The following is a 20,033-nucleotide window of genomic DNA, read 5'->3' on the forward strand; positions in this document are numbered from 1 at the left end:
ATGAACATTGAAGGTGTTTCCATCTCTTTGTGTCATCCTCAGTTTCTTTCACTGTTTTTAGCGTCTTCAGAGTATAGATGTTTTAACTCTTTAGGTATCCTATTATATTTGGTGCAATTGTAAACGGGATGGATAGTTTTTTTATTTTTCTTTCTGTTTCTTCATTATTGCTGTGTAGAAATGCAGCCGATTTCAGTATGTTGATACTGTATCTTGTGACTTTGCTGAATTTGTGGATCAGTTCTTGCAATATTTTGGTGGAGTCTTGAGTTTTTTATATAGAGTGTCATGTCATCTGTGAAGAGTGAATGTTTGACTTCTTCTTTTACAACTTGAATGCGTTTATTTTTTGTTGTTGTCTGTTTTTGAGGATAAGACTTCCACTGCTGTGTTAAGTAGAATGATGGGAGTGGACATCCCTCTTGTGTTCCTGACAGTAGAGGAAAATGTTTTTTTTTTTTTTTTTTTCCCACTGAGGATATTAGCTGTGGGGTTTTCATGTATGGACTTTATGATGTTGAGGTCTGTTTCCTCTACCCCTTGTTGACGGTTTTATCAAGAAAGGTTGCTGTACTATGTAAATTTTTTTTGCATCTATTGAGAGGGTCATATCCTTCGTATCCTTTCTCTGATTGATGGTATGTATTACATTGATTTATTTGTGACTATTGAACCACCCTTACAGCCAAGGAATAAATCCCAACTGGTCACATTAAAGGATCCTTTTAATGTATTGGTGGATTCAATTTGCAAGCATTCTCTTTCTTTTTTTTTTTTTTAACGTTTATTTATTTTTGAGACAGAGAGAGACAGAGTATGAATGGGGGAGGTTCAGAGAGAGGGAGACACAGAATCTGAAACAGGCTCCAGGCTCTGAGCTGTCAGCACAGAGCCCGACACGGGGCTCGAACTCACGGACCGCAAGATTATGACCTGAGCCAAAGTCGGACGCTTAACCAACTGAGCCACCCAGGCGCCCCTGCAAGTATTATCTTGACAATTGTTGCATTCTTGCTCATTAGGGCTAGTGGCCTGTAAGTCTCATTTTTAGTGGGGTTTAAACTGGTTTGGAACCGTGATCATACTGATCTTATAGAATGAATTTGGAAGTTTACTTTACATTTCTATTATTTGGAACAGTTTGTGAAGACAGGAATATTCTATTCTACTTAAATAGAATATTTTACACTCTTCTTAAATATCTGGTAGAATTCACCTGTGAACCTATCTGGCCCTGGATTTTTCTGTGTCAGTAGATTTTTGATTAATGATTCAATTTCTTTGCTCATTATCAGTCTGTTCCCGTTTTCTAGTTCTTCCTTTTTCAGTTTAGGTAGTTTACATTATTCTGGGAATTTATCCATTTCTTCCAGATTGCCCAATTTGTTGGCATATAAATCTCCAAACTATTTTCTCATAGTTTTATTTCTGTGGTGTCAGTCGTGATGTCTCCTCTCAAATTCTGATTATATTTACTTTCGTCCCTTCTCTTTTGTTTTTGCCAAATCTGCCCATGGTTTTTATCATTTTTATTTATTCTTACAAGAACCAACTTATAGTTTCATTCATCTGTTCTACTGTTTTTCTTTGTTTCTATATCATTTATTTCTTCTCTAATCTTTTTTGTTTACCTGTTCCTGCTGGCTTTAGGGTTCATTTGTTGTTCTTTATCTAGCTCCTTTAGTTGTAAAGTGGTTGTGTGTTTGAGACCTTTCTTCTTTCTTGAGTTTGGCCTGTACTGCTATATACTTCACTCTTCAATCAAGTTTGCTGCATCCAGATGGTTTGGAACTGGCATGTTTTCATTTTCATTTGCTTCCATGTATTTTTTATTGCTTCTGTAATTTCCTGAAAATCTCATTCCGCTTTTACTACAATGTTCTTTAACCTAATGTATTGGTGGTGTTGCTGAAATTTTTCTTGTGGTCGACTTCAAGTTTCATAGTATTGTGGTTTGAAAATGCGCATGGAATGATCTCAGTCTTTTTGTACTTGTAGAGGGCTGATTTGTGACATAGTATGTAATCTGTTCTGGAGAATGTTCCATGCACACTCAGAAAGAATGTGTATTCTGGCGCTTTAGGATGGAATGTTGTGAATATATCTGTTAAGTCCATTCAGTCCATGTGTCTTTCAAAGCCATTGTTTCCTTATTGATTTTCAGCTTAGATTGTCTTTCCATTGTTGTAAGTGGAGTGTTAATGTTCTCTATTATTACTATTGTCTATTATCAATGAGTTTCTTTATGTTTCTTATTAATTGAGTTATATATTTCAGTGCTTACATTTTTGGGGTATAAATATTTATTTATTTATTTTTTTAAATTTTTTTTCAACGTTTATTTATTTTTGGGACAGAGAGAGACAGAGCATGAACGGGGGAGGAGCAGAGAGAGAGGAAGACACAGAATCGGAAACAGGCTCCAGGCTCTGAGCCATCAGCCCAGAGCCCGACGCGGGGCTCGAACTCACGGACCGCGAGATCGTGACCTGGCTGAAGTCGGACGCTTAACCGACTGCGCCACCCAGGCGCCCCTGGGGTATAAATATTTAAAGCTTCAGATCTTCTTGTTGGATAGACCCCTTTATGATGATATACTGCCTTCCTGATCTCTTGTAACAAACTTTGGTTTGAAAAGTAGTTAGTGTGATATGAGTGTGGTACTACAACTTTCTTTTGACGTCCATTAGCATCATCAATTGTTCACCCTCCCCTCACTTTCAGTATTCAGGTTTTTTAGGTTGGAAATGAGTCAATCGTGTGCAGTGTGTAGAAGGATCTTGTATTTGTTTTTATCCATTCCGGTATCCTATGTCTTTTGATTGGGCATTTTGTCCATTTACACTCACAGTAATTATTGATAGATATAAACTTAGTGCCATAGTGTTACCTCCAAAGTCATTGTTTCTGGAGATTTTCTCTTTTTATTTCTAGTCTTTGTTACTTTTAGTCTTCCTTTCCCACTCAAAGGGTCCCCTTTAATTTCTCGCAGGGCTGATTTAGAGGCCATGAACTCCTTTGGTTTTTGTTTTCTTGGAAATTCTATCACTCTTTGTATCTGAATGACTGCTTTACTGGAGAAAGTATTCTTAGCTGCATAATTTTCAATTGCGCATGTTGAGGATATGATGCCACTCCCTACTTGCATGAAGGTTTCTGTAGAGACACATGCCATAGTTTTTTTTAATCTTCCCTTGTTAGTTAGCAACTTCTTTTGTGTTGATGCTTTTATGGTTTTTCTTTATATGGATATTTTGCCATTTTCCTATGATATGTCTCAGTGTTGGCCTGCCTTTTTTTTTTTATTTTAATGGGTGTTCTCTCTGCCTCCTAGATGTGGATGTCTGTTTCCTTCCCCAGCTTGTGGAAATTTTCACTATATTGACTCAGGTAAAATGTATCCCCCTTTTTCTCCCTCTTATTCTTTTGGGACTCCTTTCAAAAGAATGTTATTACAGTTTATGGAGTTGCTGATTTCCCTAAGTGTATGTTTGTGATGCAATATTTTAATTTTCCTCTTCTTTCCAGCTTCATTTCCCCTTTCCCTCATTTTTACTTCCCATGTGCTTCTTTGAACTGGAATATTGGTCTCACCGGCCCTTTTTCTGAGAGTTACATCATGAGCTCTCCACGTTGTGAGACTAGACACTAGTCAGAATCAGACAAGGATTACATCACTGGTTTTCCTGGGTCTTCAGCTTGTGTCAGTAGATCATGGGACTTCTCAACATATTTAGTTATGGAAACCAATGACCTTTGGGTTCTGTTCCTCAGGGGAATCTTGAGTAATACATGGAGATTGTTTGTCTCTCCTTTAGAGTAATTGAATAAAGCTGTAGCTCATTTAAAGTCCTGAGTAGCAAAGGGCTATGAAGAAAGAGTCACGTTGTTTGACTGGGACAAGGGCTGGGTGTGGATAATGAGGAGCTGTGGGATCCTGTGGTCCTGGCTGCACAGGGAGGGCATCTGGGAATCCTGTAAAGGTGCAGCTGTTGTGCCTCAGGAAATCTGTTATTCACTCATGTTGAGGACAGGAGTAAGCAGGTGCAAACAACTGTGTCTGTGCACGTTAATCTAGTTTCCGTATGACAACACAGTTGTTAATTCAGAGAGTTAATAGGTAAACACAGAATCATATAACCAGGGAGGCTCCCTGGGGAAATGCTGTGTGGCGAGGAAGCCCCAGACCCTGACAGGAAACCTGCCTGTAACTTCCATCTGCACCTGCTCCTGGGAACACAAACCATAATTGTGCATAGTGTGCACCCCCTGGTGGTACTGATCCCCTCCTGCAGGGAGGTTTGTGTGTGGGCTCCCAGTGATGTCCCCTCACCGTGTCTGTTGCACAGTAATATGTGGCCGTGTCCTCGGTCTTCAGGCTGTTCATCTGCAGATACATCGTGTTCTTGGCGTTGTCTCTGGAGATGGTGAATCGGCCCTTCACTGAGTCTGCGTAGCTTGTGCTACTTCCATCATATCTAATATATGCGACCCACTGCAGCCCCTTCCCGGGAGCCTGGCGGACCCAGCTCATTCCATAGCTACTGAAGGTGAATCCAGAGGCTACACAGGTGAGTCTCAGGGACCCCCCAGGCTGCACCAGGTCTCCCCCAGACTCCACCAGCTGCACGTCACAGTGGACACCTGCAGACACAAGACATTTTGGTCAGGAAACTGTGACACATCCACTGTTTCACTCATATCCATTCACAGACTCAGTGTCCCTCGTTCACCATGAATTACCTTTTAAAAGAGCAACCAGGAAAACCCAGCCCAGCACAAACTCCATGGTGAGGTGTGTGTGTTCTGTGCTGATCACAGAATGGGAACACCTGGGACTCCTGGGGCTGGGGCTCCTCTCCCAGCTGCAAGGTCGGGCTGGGTTGGTTTTATCAGCACAGAAAGGGCCCCATTTGCATGTCTTCTGACATATATATCAAGCTCCAGGCTTAGATTTGATTGTGTAAAAGTGAATGACAGGGTTAGGGACGCACTTCTATATTAGTTTGTGTGGATGGTGGTGTGACAATATGAAGAATTCTTTTTTTTTTCAGTTTTGGATTTTTACCTTTATTAATGGAGGCCTCGGCATAATCTTTAAGAAATATTTACCTCAAAGCATGATCACGCATTATTTTCTCTTAAAATATTTTCATTTTTTAATTACTAATTAGCATTTATTTTCAGTTTGAAAAATTAACGTCCAAATTAGCATATAGTGCAACAATGATTTCAGGAGTAGATTCCTTAGTGCCCCTTACCAGTTTAGCCCATTCCCCCCTCCCACAACTCCTCCAGTAGCCCTCTGTTTGTTCTCCATATTTATGAGTCTCTTATGCTCTGTCCCCTCCATGTTTTCATATTATTTTTGTTTACCTTCCTTTATGTTCATCTGTTTTGTCTCTTAAACTCCTCATATGAGTGAAGTCATATGAGTTTTGTCTTTCTCTGACTGACTCATTTCACTTAGCATAATACCCTGTAGTTCCATCCACATAGTTGCAAATGGCAAAATTGCACTCTTTTTGATTGCCAAGTAATACTCCATTGTATATTTTTACCCCTTCTTCTTTATCCATTCATCCATCAATGGACATTTGGCTCTTTCCATACTTTGGCTATTGTTGATAGTGCTGCTATAAACATGGGGGTGCATGTGTCCCTTTGAAACAGAACACCTGTGTCCCATGGATAAATGCCTAGTAGTGCAATTTCTGGGTCATAGGGGAGTTCTATTTTTAGTTTTTTGAGGAATCTCCATACAGTTTTCCAGAGTGGCTGCACCAACTTGCATTGCCCCCCAAAATCCAAAGGGATCCTCTCTCTGCATCCTCGCCAACGTCTGTTGTTGCCTGAGTTGTTAAGGTAAACATTTTGACAGGTGTCAGGTGGTATTTCATTAGGGTTTTGATTTGCATTTCCGTGATGATGAGTGGTGTGGAGCATTTTTTCATGTGTCGATTGGCCATCAGGATGTCTTCTTTGAAGAAGTCTGTATTCATGTCTTTTTCCCGTTTCTTCACTGGATTGTGTTTTGGATGTTGAGTTTGATAAATTATAGATTTTGGATAGTAACTCTTTATCTGAGATGTCATTTGCAAATATCTTCTCCCATTCTGTTAGTTGAATTTTAGTTTTGCTGATTGTTACCTTCACTATGCAGAAACTTTTGATTTTGATGAGGTCCCAGTAGTTCATTTTTGCTTTTTTCCCCCTTGCCTCTGGGGACGTGTTGAGTAGGAAATTGGTGTGGCCAAGATCAAAGATGTTTTTGCCTGCTTTGTGCTCGAGGATTTTGATGCCTTCCCGAGGTCTTTCATCCATTTTGAGTTTATTTTTTGTATGGTGTAAGAAAGTGGTCCTGGTTCATTCTTCTCCATGTCGCTGTCCAGTTTTCCCAGCACCACTTGCTGAAGACACTGTCTTTATTCCATTGGATAATCTTTCTTCCTTTGTCAAAGATTAGTTGGCCATACATTTGTGGGTCCATTTCTGGATTTTGTATTCTGTTCCATTGATCTGAGTGTCTGTTCTTGTTTTTTTTTTTAATATTTTTGGCATTTATTTATTTATTACTTTTCAGAGACAGAGACAGAGCATGAGTGGGGGAGTGTCATAGAGAGAAGAAGACACAGAATTCCAAGCAGGCTTCAGGCTCTGAGCTGTCAGCACACAGCTTGATGTGGGACTCTTAACTCATGAACTGCCAGATCGTGACTTGAGTCAAAGTCGGATGCTTAACAGACTGATCCACTCAGATGCCCCTGAGTGTCTGTTCTTGTGCCAGTACCATACTGTCTCAATGATTACAGCTTTGAAGTATAGCTTGAAGCTGGGATTGTGATGCCTCCTGCTTTGGTTTTCTTTTTCAAGATTTCTTTGGCTATTCGGTGGCTTTTCTGGTTCCATACAAATTTTAGGATAATTTTTTTAGTTCTGTGAAGAATGCTGGTGTCACTTTGATCGGGATTGCATTGAATATGTAGATTACTTTGGGTACTATCAGCATTTTAACAATATTTGTTCTTCCTATTCAGGAGCATGGAATCTTTTTCCATATTTTGTCTTCTTCCATTTATTTCATAAGCTTTCTATAGTTTTCAGTATATAGACTTTTTGCCTCTTTGGTTAGATTTATTCCTGGGTATTTTATGGTTTTTGGTGCTACTGTAAATGGGATAGATTCCTTCATTTCTCTTTCTGTTGCTTCATTGTTGGTGTATAGGAATGCAACCGATTTCTCTGCGTTGATTGTATATCCTGCCACTTTGCTGAATTCATGAATCAATTCTAGCAGTTTTTTGGTGGGGTCTTTTGGGTTTTCCATATAGAGTATCACGACATCTGTGAAGAGTGAAAGTTTGACCGTCTCCTGGCCAATTTGTATGCCTTTTATTTTTTTGTGTTGTCTGAGTGCAGACGCTAAGACTTCCAATACTATGTTGAATAACAGTGGCAAGAGTGGACATCCCTGTCTTGTTCCTGACCTTAGGGAGAAAGCTCTCAGTTTTTCCCCATTGAGGATGATATTAGCATTGGGTCGTTCATAGATGGCTTTTATGATCTCGATTTATGGTCCTTCTATCCCTACTTTCTTGAGGGTTTTTATCAAGAAAGGTTGTTGTATTTTGTCAAATGCTTTCTCTGCATCTATGGAGAGAATCATATGGTTCCTGTCCTTTCTTTTATCGATGTGATGAATCACGTTAATTGTTTTACAGATATTGAGCCAGCCCTGCATCCCAGGTATAAATCCCACTTTGTCGTGGTGAATAATTTTTTAATGTATTATTGTTTCTGGTTGGATAATATCTTGTTGAGGATTTTTGCATCCATGTTCATCAGGGAAATTGGTGTATAGTTCTCTTTTTTTTTTTCAACGTTTTTATTTATTTTTGGGACAGAGAGAGACAGAGCACGAACGGGGGAGGGGCAGAGAGAGAGGGAGACACAGAATCGGAAACAGGCTCCAGGCTCCGAGCCATCAGCCCAGAGCCTGACGCGGGACTTGAACTCACGGACCGCGAGATCGTGACCTGGCTAAAGTCGGACGCTTAACCGACTGTGCCACCCAGGCGCCCCTATAGTTCTCTTTTTAAGTGTTGTCTGTGTCTGGTTTTGGAATCGAGGTAATGCTGGCTTCATAGAAAGAGTTTGGAAGTTTTCCTTCCATTTCTATTTTTTTGGAACAGTTTCAAGAGAATAGGTGTTAACTCTTCCTTAAATGTTCGGTAGAATTTCCCTGGAAAGCCATCTGGTCCTGGACTGTTGTCTTTTGGCAGATTTTTGATTACTAATTCGATTTCCTTACTGGTTAAGGGTCGGTTCAAATTTTCTATTTCTTCCTGTTTCAGTGTTGGTAGCGTATATGTTTCTAGGAATTTGTCCATTTCTTCCAGATTGCCCATTTTATTGCCATATAATTGCTCATAACATTCTCTTATTACTGTTTTTATTTCTGTTGTATTGGTTGTGATCTCTCCTCTGTCATCCTTGATTTTATTTATTTGGGTCCTTTCCTTTTTCTTTTTGATCAAACTGGATAGTGGTTTATCAATTTTGTTAATTCTTTCAAAGCACCAGCTTTTAGTTTCATTGACGTGTTCTACTGTGTTTTGGTTTCGATAGCACAAATTTCTGCTCTAATCTTTAGTATTTCCTGCCTTCTGCTGGTTTTGGGTTTTATTTGCTGTTCCTTTTCCAGCTTTTTAGTCATAAGGTTAGGTTGTGTATCTGAGATCTTTTGTCCTTCTTTTGGAAGGCCTGGATTGCTATATACTTTCCTCTTATGACCGCCTTTGCTGCATCCTAGAGGTTTGCGTTGCGGTGTTATCATTTTCATTGACTTCCATATACTTTTTAATTTCTTCTTTAACTGCTTGGTTAGCCCATTCATTCTTTAGTAGGTTCTTCAGTCTCTATTTATTTGTTACCTTTCCAAATTTTTTCTTGTGGTTGATTTTGAATTCATGGCATTGTGGTCTGAAAATATGCATGGTATGATCTCGATCTTTTTGTACTTACTTAGGGTTGATTTGTGTCCCAGTATATGATCTATTCTGGAGAAAGTTCCATGTGCACTGGAGAAGAGTGCATATTCTGTTGCTTTAGGATGAAATGTTCTGAATATATTTGTTAAGTCCTTCTGGTCCAGTGTGTCATTCAAAGCCATTGTTTTCTTGTTGATTTTTTGATCAGGTGATCTGTTCATTGTTGTGAATGGGTGTTGAAGTCTCCTACTGTTATGGAATTCTTATCGATGAGTTTCTTTATGTTTGTGATTAATTGATTTCTATATTTGGGTGCTCTCACAATTGGTGCATAAATGTTTACAATCATTAGGTCTTCTTGGTGGATAGACCCTTTGATTATGAAGGATATAATGCCATTCTGCATCTCTTGATGCAGTCTTTATTTTAAAGTCTAGATTGTCTGATATCACTATGGCTACTCTGGCTTTCTTTTGTTGAACATTAGGATGATAGATGGTTCTCCATCCCCTTATTTTCAATCTGGAGGCGTCTTTAGGTCTAAAGTGGGTCTCTTGTAAAAAGCATATAGATGGATCTTGTTTTCTTCTCCATTCTGTTACCCTATGTCTTTTGATTGGGGCATTGAGTCCATTGACATTTAGAATGAGTACTGAAAGATAGGAGTTTATTGCTATTATGATGCTTGTAGAGTTGGAGTTTATGGTGGTGTTCTTTGGTCTTTCTAATCTTTGTTGATTTTGGTATTTATTTATTTATACAGATATATTTTCCTCTTTTCTCCCCTCAGAGATTCCCGCTTAAAATTTCTTGCAGGGCTGGTTTAGTGGTCACAACTCATTCAATTTTTGTTTGTATGGGAATCTTTTTATCTCACCCTCTATTTTGAATGACATCCTTGCTGGATACAGAATTCTTGGCTGCATATTTTTCTGATTTAGCACACTGAATACATCCCACCACTCCTTTGTGGCCTGCAAACTTTCTGTGGATAGGTCTGCTGCAAACCTGATCTGTCTTCCCTTGTAAGTTATGGACTTTGTTTCCCTGTTGGTTTTATGATTCTCTCCTTGCCTGAGTACTTTGTCAATTTGACTATGATGTGCCTTGTTGATTGTCGGTTTTGGTTGAATCTAATGGGAGTCCTCCGTGCTTCCTGGATTTTGATGTCTGTGTCTTTGCCCAGGTTAGGAGAGATTTCTGCTATGATTTGCTCACGTAACCCTTCCACCCCTATTTCTCTCTTCCACATCTCGGTCCCCTATGATTCTCATGTTTTTCCTTTTTAATGAGTCACTGATTTCTCTAATTCTTAAATCTTGCTCTTTTGCCTTAATCTCCCTCTTTTTTCTGCTTCATTATTGTCTATAAGGTTGTCCGCTATAACACTGATTCTCTGTTCTGCCTCATCCATCCGTGCCACCGCTGCATCCATCTGTGATTGAAGGCTCAGTTATAGCATTTTAAATTTCATTCTGGCTATTTTTTACTTCTTTTCTCTCTGCAGAAGGGGCTTCTAATCTATTTTTGACTGCAGCTAGTATTCTTATTATTGTGATTCTAAATTCGGGTTCAGAAATCTTGCTTGTATATGTGTTGGTTAAATCCCTGGCTGTCATTTCTTCGTGGTCTTTCTTTTGGGGTGAATTCCTTTTTTTTGTCATTTTGAAGGGAAAAAAGGAATTAATTAGGTCGCAAAATTGAAATTAAAAGATAAAATTATAGAAATATTAAAATTAAAAATTAATCACTCACACACAAATGGAATGGAATATGCTATATCCTAGGTATGTTTTGTTCTGGGTGTTGAAAGTGGTTTGACAGATTAGAGAAACAAATAGGAGGGGGGGAAAAAAAGGAAATAATTTGAGAATTTGAAAAAATGAATACACTGAAGTAGACCAAAATGAGATGATGGGAGTAAAATAGAGTTTGAAAAACTATACAGAAAAGTAAAGAATATAGTAGAAAAATAAAGAAAAATATTTTTAATAAAAATTAAAAATAAATGTGATGTTTTTCTGTATTCTAGAAAAAAGAGAGGAAACAAAAAAGAGAAAAAAGATACAACAAGTAAAAAGAGGAAATCATTTGAAAATTCAAAAAGTGAATACACCGTAGTACTAAATTAAATGATGGAAGTAAAATAGAATTTGAAAAAATTTACATAAAAGGAATCAATATAGTAAAAAAAATTAAAGAAAAATATTTTTAATAGAAATTGAAAGTAAAGTGAAGTTTTTCTTATTCTGCATTCCATAAAAACTACAGAAACGAAGAAGAGAAAAAAAAAGAAAGAAAAAATAAAAAGGAAATTGGAAATTTGAAAACGGGAATACACTGAGTTAGAGTAAAATAAAATGATGGAAGTAAAATAGAATTTGAAAAAAATACAGAAATGTAAAAAATATAGTAATAAAAATTAAAGAAAAATATTTTTAATGATAATTGATAATAAAAATAACTTTTTTCTGTTTCTGCATTGAAGAAAAAGAAAAGAACTGTGAAAGAGAAAAAGAAAAAATAAGAAAGAAAATTGACTGGATGAACTGGCTAACAGATTGAAGTAGGACTGAAATTACTTCCTTATCCCCTAGATGTCAGTCTATGTAGCTCTTTATAGTCTATAAAGTAAGTGGCAGTGAGAGTTGTGTTCCTGAAGAGCCCTGTTGGCCCAGTTGGGCGGGGCTCAGTGTAATGGCTCCACTCTCCACTAGATGGCGCTTTTAGGCTCCTGGGGTGGATGGTTGCGGTGCTTGTTGGTGCCAATGCACATGCGCAGGAGAGGTGAAAATGGCACCACCCAGCTACCCAGTCTGTTCTCCTGGATCAACAATTGCGCACACATCCTCTGTCTTCAGCCCTTGTCCACTCCCTGCTCTTTCACTCTCGGTGACCAGGCCCCAGGCCGCACCTCTCTCCCAAGTTTTGTCACAGATGCGGCTGTTTTCCCCGGTTCCTTACGTCCAAAGGACCACGGCTTTGACCTGTTCTGCCCCACTCTGGGAGGGTCTCACGAAGCAATGGCCGAATGAGCAATGGCCGAATATCGGCTGCAGCTAGGAATGCTTGCTGGACCCTGCTTTTGTAGTGCCCGAGACTGTGGCCAGGTGCCAGCCTGCCCCAGAAAAAGTTCGCGAGAGAGTGTAGCAGCAGCATTTCATGGATTATGGAAAATCACAACACACGTCTGGCACCAGGCTTCACCCTGAACGACCTTGTTCCAGCTCCAGCGAATGTGGCCGTTTTCCGGGGTCTGCTGGGACCAGATGGCTTTGGCAGTCTCCTCCAAATGTCCTTCCAGCAGTGCAACTGCCTCTCCCCGTATGGCCTGAGAACATCCCGGACCCCACTCTGTTCCTGGGATTCTCACTTCCCACCAGAGCACCTCCAGGTATCGAGCTGTGGAGTTGCAGGCTTTGCACTCCCCTTGTTTACAGTCTTAGTGGAATTTACATACTCTCCTTTCTCCTTTCTCCCTTTTTAGTTTAGTCCCTGTGGCTGTTTCCAATTTTCCACTCTCTCTCCAGCTGCTTTTGGGGAGGTGTGCTTTTCCTTTATTCTCCCCCACTCCCCAGTCTCTGTCCTCTCTCCACCTGCAAAAGCACCTCCCTTCCTGCAGGTTCTTGCTCCCCAAGGTCCCCTCTCCACGCCAGGTACTTGTTGAATTCTGTGGTTCAGGTTATGCAGATTGTTGTGCTAATCCTCAATCAGGTTTCTAGGTGTGTAGGATGGTTTAGTGTTGGTCTGGCTGTATTTCATGGACACGAGACACACAAAAATCTTCCACGTTTTCTGCCATCTTGTCTCTTCCCCCATTGACTGCCTAATTTTCAATAGAACATTTGAGGATATTAGGCCACTCCCTTCTTTCCTGCAGGTTTCTGTGGACACTTGTGCCATAATCTTTTTTTATCTTCCAGCATTCATTAGCAAACTCTTCTGTCTTCATGCTTATATGTTTTTTTAATCTGTATTTTGTGAATTTTACTATGTTATGTCTCAGAGTCCGCCTGCTTTTTTTTTTTCTAATTTTAATGGGAGTTCTCTGTGACTCATAGATGTGGACGTCTGTTTCCTTCACCATTTAGTGGAGATTTTCCACTCTAATGCACTCAGACAAAACTTCTCCCCTTTTTTCTCCCTCTCTCCTTCTTCTGGGACTCCTTTGAAAAGAATTTTATTACACTTTATGGAGTTGCTGATTCCCTAAGTATACGTTTGTGATGCATTATTTTAATTTTCCTCTTCTTTCCTGCTTCATTTCTCACAAAATTTTATCTTCCATGTCACTTATTCATCTGCTTCTTTCTGCCTTGAGTTCATTATATCCAATCAGGTTCACATCTTGGTTACAGCATTTTAAAAATTTCAGCCTGACTGGGTTTTAGGTCTTTTCCATCTGTAGTCAGGGTATTCTCATGTCTTCTAGGCTTTCTCAAGCATAGCTAGTATCCTTATGATAGTTTATAAGGTTCAGTTTCCTTATGATAGGTATTAAATTCTGTTTGAGGCTTATTATTTATATGTGTTTTAATTATATCCCTGGCAATGTCCTTTTATGGTTTTTTCTTTCGAATGAATTCCTCCATCACTCTGTATGTCCATGACTCCGCTTTCTTAAGTGTTTTAGGAAATCCTGTTACCTTTTCTGCTTCTAGAATAGTGTCTTTTTTGAGAAATGTTTACATACTGTTGACAACCTGACATTCTGGAAGCATTTCTTGCATGTGCTGTGTGCACTGTGCTGTCATGTATTGGCTGCTCTGTCCCTCAGGTCAGTCCTCTGCAGAGTTCTCCTTGCCTCCAGGGGAGAGTTTTTCAACTTTGTCCATAGTGTTGTGATTTTTAACTAGGTGAGTTTGGTCTCCTTATTAAAAGAGGCTAATTCCTATTTCCCCTAGAGGTGAAGGTATGCCTCACTATATGGTCAGTAGACTTGGTGCCTGTGGGGGTATATGGTGGTCTTTGGAGGGAGGGGTTCAATGGTGGTCTGGGTTCTAGGAACTCTTTCCCTAGTAAGGAAGCACCTGAGGAAGGCAAGGGGGGTATAGCTTGTTGTCAGTGGCTCAGTATCTACTGGGGGGTGTTGTGCTGCTTACTGAATTCTGTCCATGATAATTGGTGGGAGGATATATTGGCATCAGCTCCTTCTCTAGTCCCTGCAGTTGGAGTTTCCAGCCACCCCTGTTCAGGAAGCCCTCACATAGTACGATCTGTACTCATGGGTCCCAGGCTTCCTTCAGAACCCGGCTTTCACCCTGCCTTTGTCCAATCCATTGGCACACCTGGCAGCTCAGGGCTCTTATGTTTTATCTCAGGAGCTCTATCTGGGTGTGAGTACACCAAATTGTATGAACTCAATGCGACAGGGACCCCACTGATCCTCTGGGACAATGTCTTGCTGTGATGTGGTTTGAGCTGGTTATCCCAGAAGGGCAGTTGCATGAACACTAGGAGCTTGGAGTCAATGGTGAGGAAGAACAAGAAGGGAGCGTTCAGTTAGCTGCTCTCAGCAGAGGCTCCTATGCTAATGACCAGGGCAGTGCAATGGTGCCTGTCAGCTCTCCTGCCCCATAAGAGGCAATGCCCTGTCTCCCAAATGCACTCCAAGAAGGTAACTGTCTCACCCGATATGACCCAGGGGATCCTCAAACCGCAGCAGTCCCTATGGGCCTCAGGGCTCCTTCTCCACAGGAGCACTGCTATGCCCACCAGGGTCCACCCCAGTGATGGCATGGACTTCTAAATCTTCAGTCTTTGAACTCGACATTTACAGCTGGTTGACGTGTCATGATTACCTTTATGTGTCATCTTGACTGTGTCGTGGGTGTCCAGATTCACGACTGTTTCTGTGTATGTCTGTGATGAGTTTCCAGAAGAGATTGGCATTTCCATCCATGGTTTCTTTCTGCCTGGGCATCACCCATTCCATCACAGTTCTGAGTAGAATCCGATGCAGAGGGAGGAAGAATTCCCTCATTTTTACTTCCCATGTGCTTGTTTGAACTGGAACATTGGTCTCCTCCTGGCCTTGTTCTTAGAGTTACATCATATGCCCTGCAGGTTCTGAGAATAGACACTAGTTCAGAATCAGGCGAGAATTGTACCACTGGTTTTCCTGTCTTCCCAACTTGTGACAGTAGATCATGGGACTTCTCAACATATTTTGTCATGGAAACCAATGTGCTTTGGGTTCTGTTGCTCGAGGGAATCCTGACTAATACATGCAGATGATTTATCTCTTGTTTAGAGGAATTGAATAAAGCTGTAGCTCATTTAAAGTCCTGAGTAGCAAAGTGCCATGAAGGAAGTGTCACGTTGTTTGATTGGGACAAGGGCTGGGTGAAGATAATGGGGAGCTGTGGGAGCTTGTGGTCCTGGCTGCACAGGGAGTGCATCTGGGACTCATGTAAATGTTCACCTATTGTGCCTCAGGAAATCTGTAATTCACTCATGTTGAGGGACAGGAGTAAGGAATGCAAACAACTGTGTCTTTGTGCATGTTAGGGTAGTTTTCCTAGGAAAACAATGATCTAATTCACACAGGTAATAGGTAAACACAGAATCCTGTGTCCAGAGAGGCTCCCTGGAGAAACTGCTGTGTGGACAGGAAGCCCCAGACCCTGAGAGGAAACCTGCCTGTAACCTCCATCTTCACCTGCTCCTGGCAACACAAAGCAAAATTGTGCATAGTGTGCGCCCCCTGGTGGTGCTGATCCCCTCCTGCAGGGAAGTTTGTGTCTGGGCTCCGAGCGAGGTCCTCTCACCCTGTATCTTGCACAGTAATATGTGGCCTTGTCCTTGCCCCGCAGGTTGTTCATCTGCAGATACAGCGTGTTCTTGGAGTTGTCTCTGGAGATGGTGAATCAGCCCTTCACAGAGTCTGCGTAGTATGTTCTACCTCCACTACTAATTGCTGAGACCCACTGCAGCCCCTTTCCTAGAGCCTGGTGGACCCAGCTCATTCCATATCTACTGAAGGTGCATCCAGAGGCCACACAGGTGAGTCTCAGAGACCCCCCAGTCTGCAACAGGTCTCCTCCATACTCCACCAGCTGCACATCACCCCGGACTCCTGCAGACATAAGACATCTTGGTCAGGAAACTGTCACACATCCACTGGTCTCACTCATATCCACTCACATACTCAGTGTCTCTCATTCACCATGAATTAACTTTTAAAAAAGCAAACAGGAACACCCAGCCAAGCACAAACTCCATGGTGAGGTGTCTGTTCTGTCCTGATCAGAGAATGGGAACACCTGGGACTCCCGGGGCTGGGGCTCCTCTCCCTGCTGCAGGGTCTGGGATGGGCTGGTTGTGTCACCATAGAGAGCACCCCATTTGCATGTGTTCTGACATATATATGAAGCTCCAGTCTTAGATTTGATTCTTTAAAAGTGAACAACAGGGTTAGGGACGCACTTGTAGTTTAGTTTGTGTAGATGGTGCTGTGACAATTTGAATGCAGTCCTGTGTGCATTTTTACAGGTCTTTCATCCACATAGATCATTTTCACTCTACAAGTATTTTACATACTTTTTGAAGTTTAACCCAAAATACTTTATTCTGCCATTTTCACTTGTATAATTTTGTTATTTATTTTGCATGTATTTTCATACTGATATGTAGAATCACAGGTGGTTTATTTTTATTTTGTTTGTTCATTTTGCGTCCTGCTCTTTTCCTCATTAAAAAAAAAAACTGGTTCTAATATTTTTTGTGGTATCTCTAGGGTTTTGTTATGTTTAAGATCAATGTCACCTGAGAACAAGTAATTTTCCTTCCTCCTTACTGATTTAAATGTCTTTTATTTTTTTTATTCCCTATTTTTTCTGGTTACCTCTTCCAGTTGTAGGAGAAAAAAGCTTTTACCTTCTTTTCTTCTGGGATTTAGGCAGTGTAAGGATTCAATTGACATAAGACATATCTACAGGAGAGAATAAATTTCATTTTGTAAGTGCATGGCCTTCCTAATGACATGACACCCAGAGAAAGGACAAAGCAGGTGGCACTTGTGTCTTTCAGACAACAAAACATTGCATTTGGCAAGAGTTAAGTTTGGGGTATTATGTTAGTCACCAAGAAAGTAGGTTTGTTTGCATAGCCTTCTTGTCCTTGTGTTCCTTATTCTGGTGCTAATGATGGTTCTTCCCTCTTGGTACACGGGAGGGAGATTTATATCCTGCTGTCAAGGGACGATGGAGAGTCTGAGTGTACTTGGACTATTTCTCAAGTGACTTTCATCCAAATAAGCAGTGTGACAAGATGACATAGTTTGAGGTGGCATATGTATTCTTCACATTACCATGGGGAATGTTTTGTTAGGGGTGACCATCATTGCCTGGCTCCTGATTTGACAGGAAAGCCTTCAGCATTTTACCGTTCAATATGCTGTCAGGTGTGGGCTTTTCATAGTGGCCACGATCATGTGGAGGTAATTTCCTTCAGTTCCTTTTTAATTGGGTTCTTTTTAAATGATGAACATGTGTTGAATATTGTCTAATTTTTTTTGAATAATCAATTAATGATGGCTTTGATTCAATCATTCCCTCTGGTAATGGAGGACATCACATTTATGCATCTGTGTATGTTGAAGGATCCTTGCATCCCTGGATGAATCACACTGGATTATGTTGTATGATCCTCTCAATGTTCTGTTGAATTCAGTATGCTTAGATTTTGTGAAGGAATTTTGCATGTATGTTCATTTGAGATAGTGACCTGTAGTTTCCCTTCTTGTGTTGTCTTTCTTTGGTTTTGGTGTGAAAACAGTGCTGTCCTCACAAATTTCATTTGGGATTGCAGTTTTTTTATCAGTGTTTTGTAATAGTTTGAGAAATATAGGCATTAATTCCTCTTTAAATACTTAGTAGAAATTTTAATAAAGCCATGGACTCCTATGCAGATTTTTTGGAGGGTGAGGTTTTAGATAGAGAAATCTTGTTAATTTTTCTTTTGTTCATTTTGTATTTTTCCATGAAACAGTCTTGGTGGAATACATTATGGCATAAAATGTGTAATTTGTTCTTGGTGATCTAATTGTTGGCCTATAAATACTTAAGTTTTTCTTTAATGATCCTTTTCATGTCTTTAGTTCAGTTATGTCTCCTCTTTCAATTCTGATTGCATTTGTTTGAGTCTTCCCTATTTCCCCAGGCTACCTATTTGTTCCAAATTTTACTTACTTTTCCAAATACAAGTTTTTATGTAATTGATTTGTTCCTGTATTTGTGATAATCTCTATTTTCTGTCTGCTTTATCTTTTTATGTTATTTTTATGTTTATCTTTTTATGTCAATAAAAATGCCAATGAGTTTTTTAAGGAACCTGAGAAATATACAATTCATATGAAAGCACACAACACATGGAAGCAACAAAACAATCATGACGTCGAGAGAACCTGGAGACATCACACTCCTCTCTTTCTAAGATATTGAAGAGGTACATTAACCACAACAGTGTGCTGCTGGCATCAAATGAGACATTTAGACCAGTGGAGCTCCTTACAGAGCCCGGAAGTAGAAGTTTGTAGATGCACTCAGCAAGTCCTCCACGAGATTTCCAACAATGCACAGTGGGGGGAGGATAGTGTCCCTTAAACATGGTATTGACTAGGGGCACTTGTGTGGCTCGGTAAGTTAAGCATCCCACTTCCACTCAGGTCATGATCTCACGTTTTGTGGGTTCGAGCCTCACATCAGGCTCCTGCTGACAGCTCAGGGCCTGGATTCTGTTTCTGCCTCTATGTTCCTCCCTACTCGTGATCTGTCTCTCTCCCTCAAAAACAAAGTAAAAATTAAAACATAGTATTGATATATACATGCAAAATAATAACATTTGGCCATAATCTTGCTTCATACATATACGTCGACACAAAAAAAATCTCAAAATGGATGAAGGATTAAGAAGAACACTTGAACCTAAATCCCTTCAAAGAAAACATGAAAGATAAACGTCATGACATTCACTTGAGAATGATTGATTTCAGATAAAAGCAAAGTCACAGAGAACAAAGCAGGCAAGGGGGACTATACCATACTAGAAAAGGGGCAAGCAAATATTTGCAGAGCTAGAAGGCAGTCTATGGGAGGGTAGACATTACAATAAAAAATATTGAAAAGGAGTTAATATCCAAAATGCAGGGGGACAATAAGGTATTCTCATTTACCTGCCATCAGACCACACCTCAAGCTTCCCCCTTTCCCTAATGGAGACCCACCTCCATTCAAAGTGCTCCTCAGAGGATGAGTCTTAAAGATGTGCCCACTAGTGTCTGGGCCTCACATGCACAGGGGGATGGATTGCCCCCAGTGCAGAACCTGTGCTCAGGGGGCCTGAGAAAGGAACTGCCCCACCCATCAGTAGCCAGATGTCCTTTTTTGCTGGAGAGGGAGGACCTGACCCTGTGATAGACTCTGTTACCGCAGGATGTTCTTGCTTTACCTCCTCACCGTGTAACACCCCGATCTTGTGAGTAAAGAAAGAACAGAATTTGATTCAGAAGGCAAAGCTACTGATTTGTACAAAGTAGGAACCATAAAGTCTTTTGTCATCTATTACCCTCCCTCCCCATCTTTTGTCCCCAACCGGGCTGCCGCTCATGCCTCAATTCCTGGTGATGAAGATGCATTACTGGAATGAACATTTGCTCAACGTTCTTGTCAATGCCATTGCACTCTGATTCACAAGTTCTCTTTTCATGTATGCTTGGGGGAGGCAACTAAGTTGGGCTCAATATTACTCCAAGTTCTTGAAGCCAACTTACATTCTGTGCCTTCACCCAAGGCTGCACTCTTGTTTCGTATGTCTGTGACTTGTCAGTCTATTACCAAAGGAATCAGGGAGCCCTTGCAGACTCGCCACCCTCCTAAAGCACCAGGAAGACAGGGCCATGCACCCTCCTGTCTTCTTAATGTCCACAGTTGCAAACAGCTACTGCCTAAGAGGACTATGTCACAGTGCTTCAAAACTCCCCACAAAGTGTCTTGTCAGTTTTTCACATCCCTCTCACTGATACAAAAATGCAGTTGCATAACC

The 20,033-nt window shown here is 40.5% G+C and overlaps 1 gene segment (V, D, J or C); it reads right to left on the reverse strand.

Annotated features, from left to right (window-relative positions):
- Positions 1 to 555: 555 nt before the first annotated feature.
- Positions 556 to 4,882, reverse strand: LOC121023007 (immunoglobulin heavy variable 3-74-like). The segment is given in 3 exon segments: positions 556 to 573; positions 4,334 to 4,644; positions 4,744 to 4,882. Coding segments are annotated over 3 exon segments (375 nt in total).
- Between the last annotated feature and the right edge of the window lie 15,151 nt (positions 4,883 to 20,033).

The sequence above is a fragment of the Herpailurus yagouaroundi genome, unplaced genomic scaffold, assembly GCF_014898765.1.
Source record: "Herpailurus yagouaroundi ecotype Mexico unplaced genomic scaffold, PumYag 487, whole genome shotgun sequence".
In the NCBI taxonomy this organism is placed as follows: domain Eukaryota; kingdom Metazoa; phylum Chordata; class Mammalia; order Carnivora; family Felidae; genus Herpailurus; species Herpailurus yagouaroundi.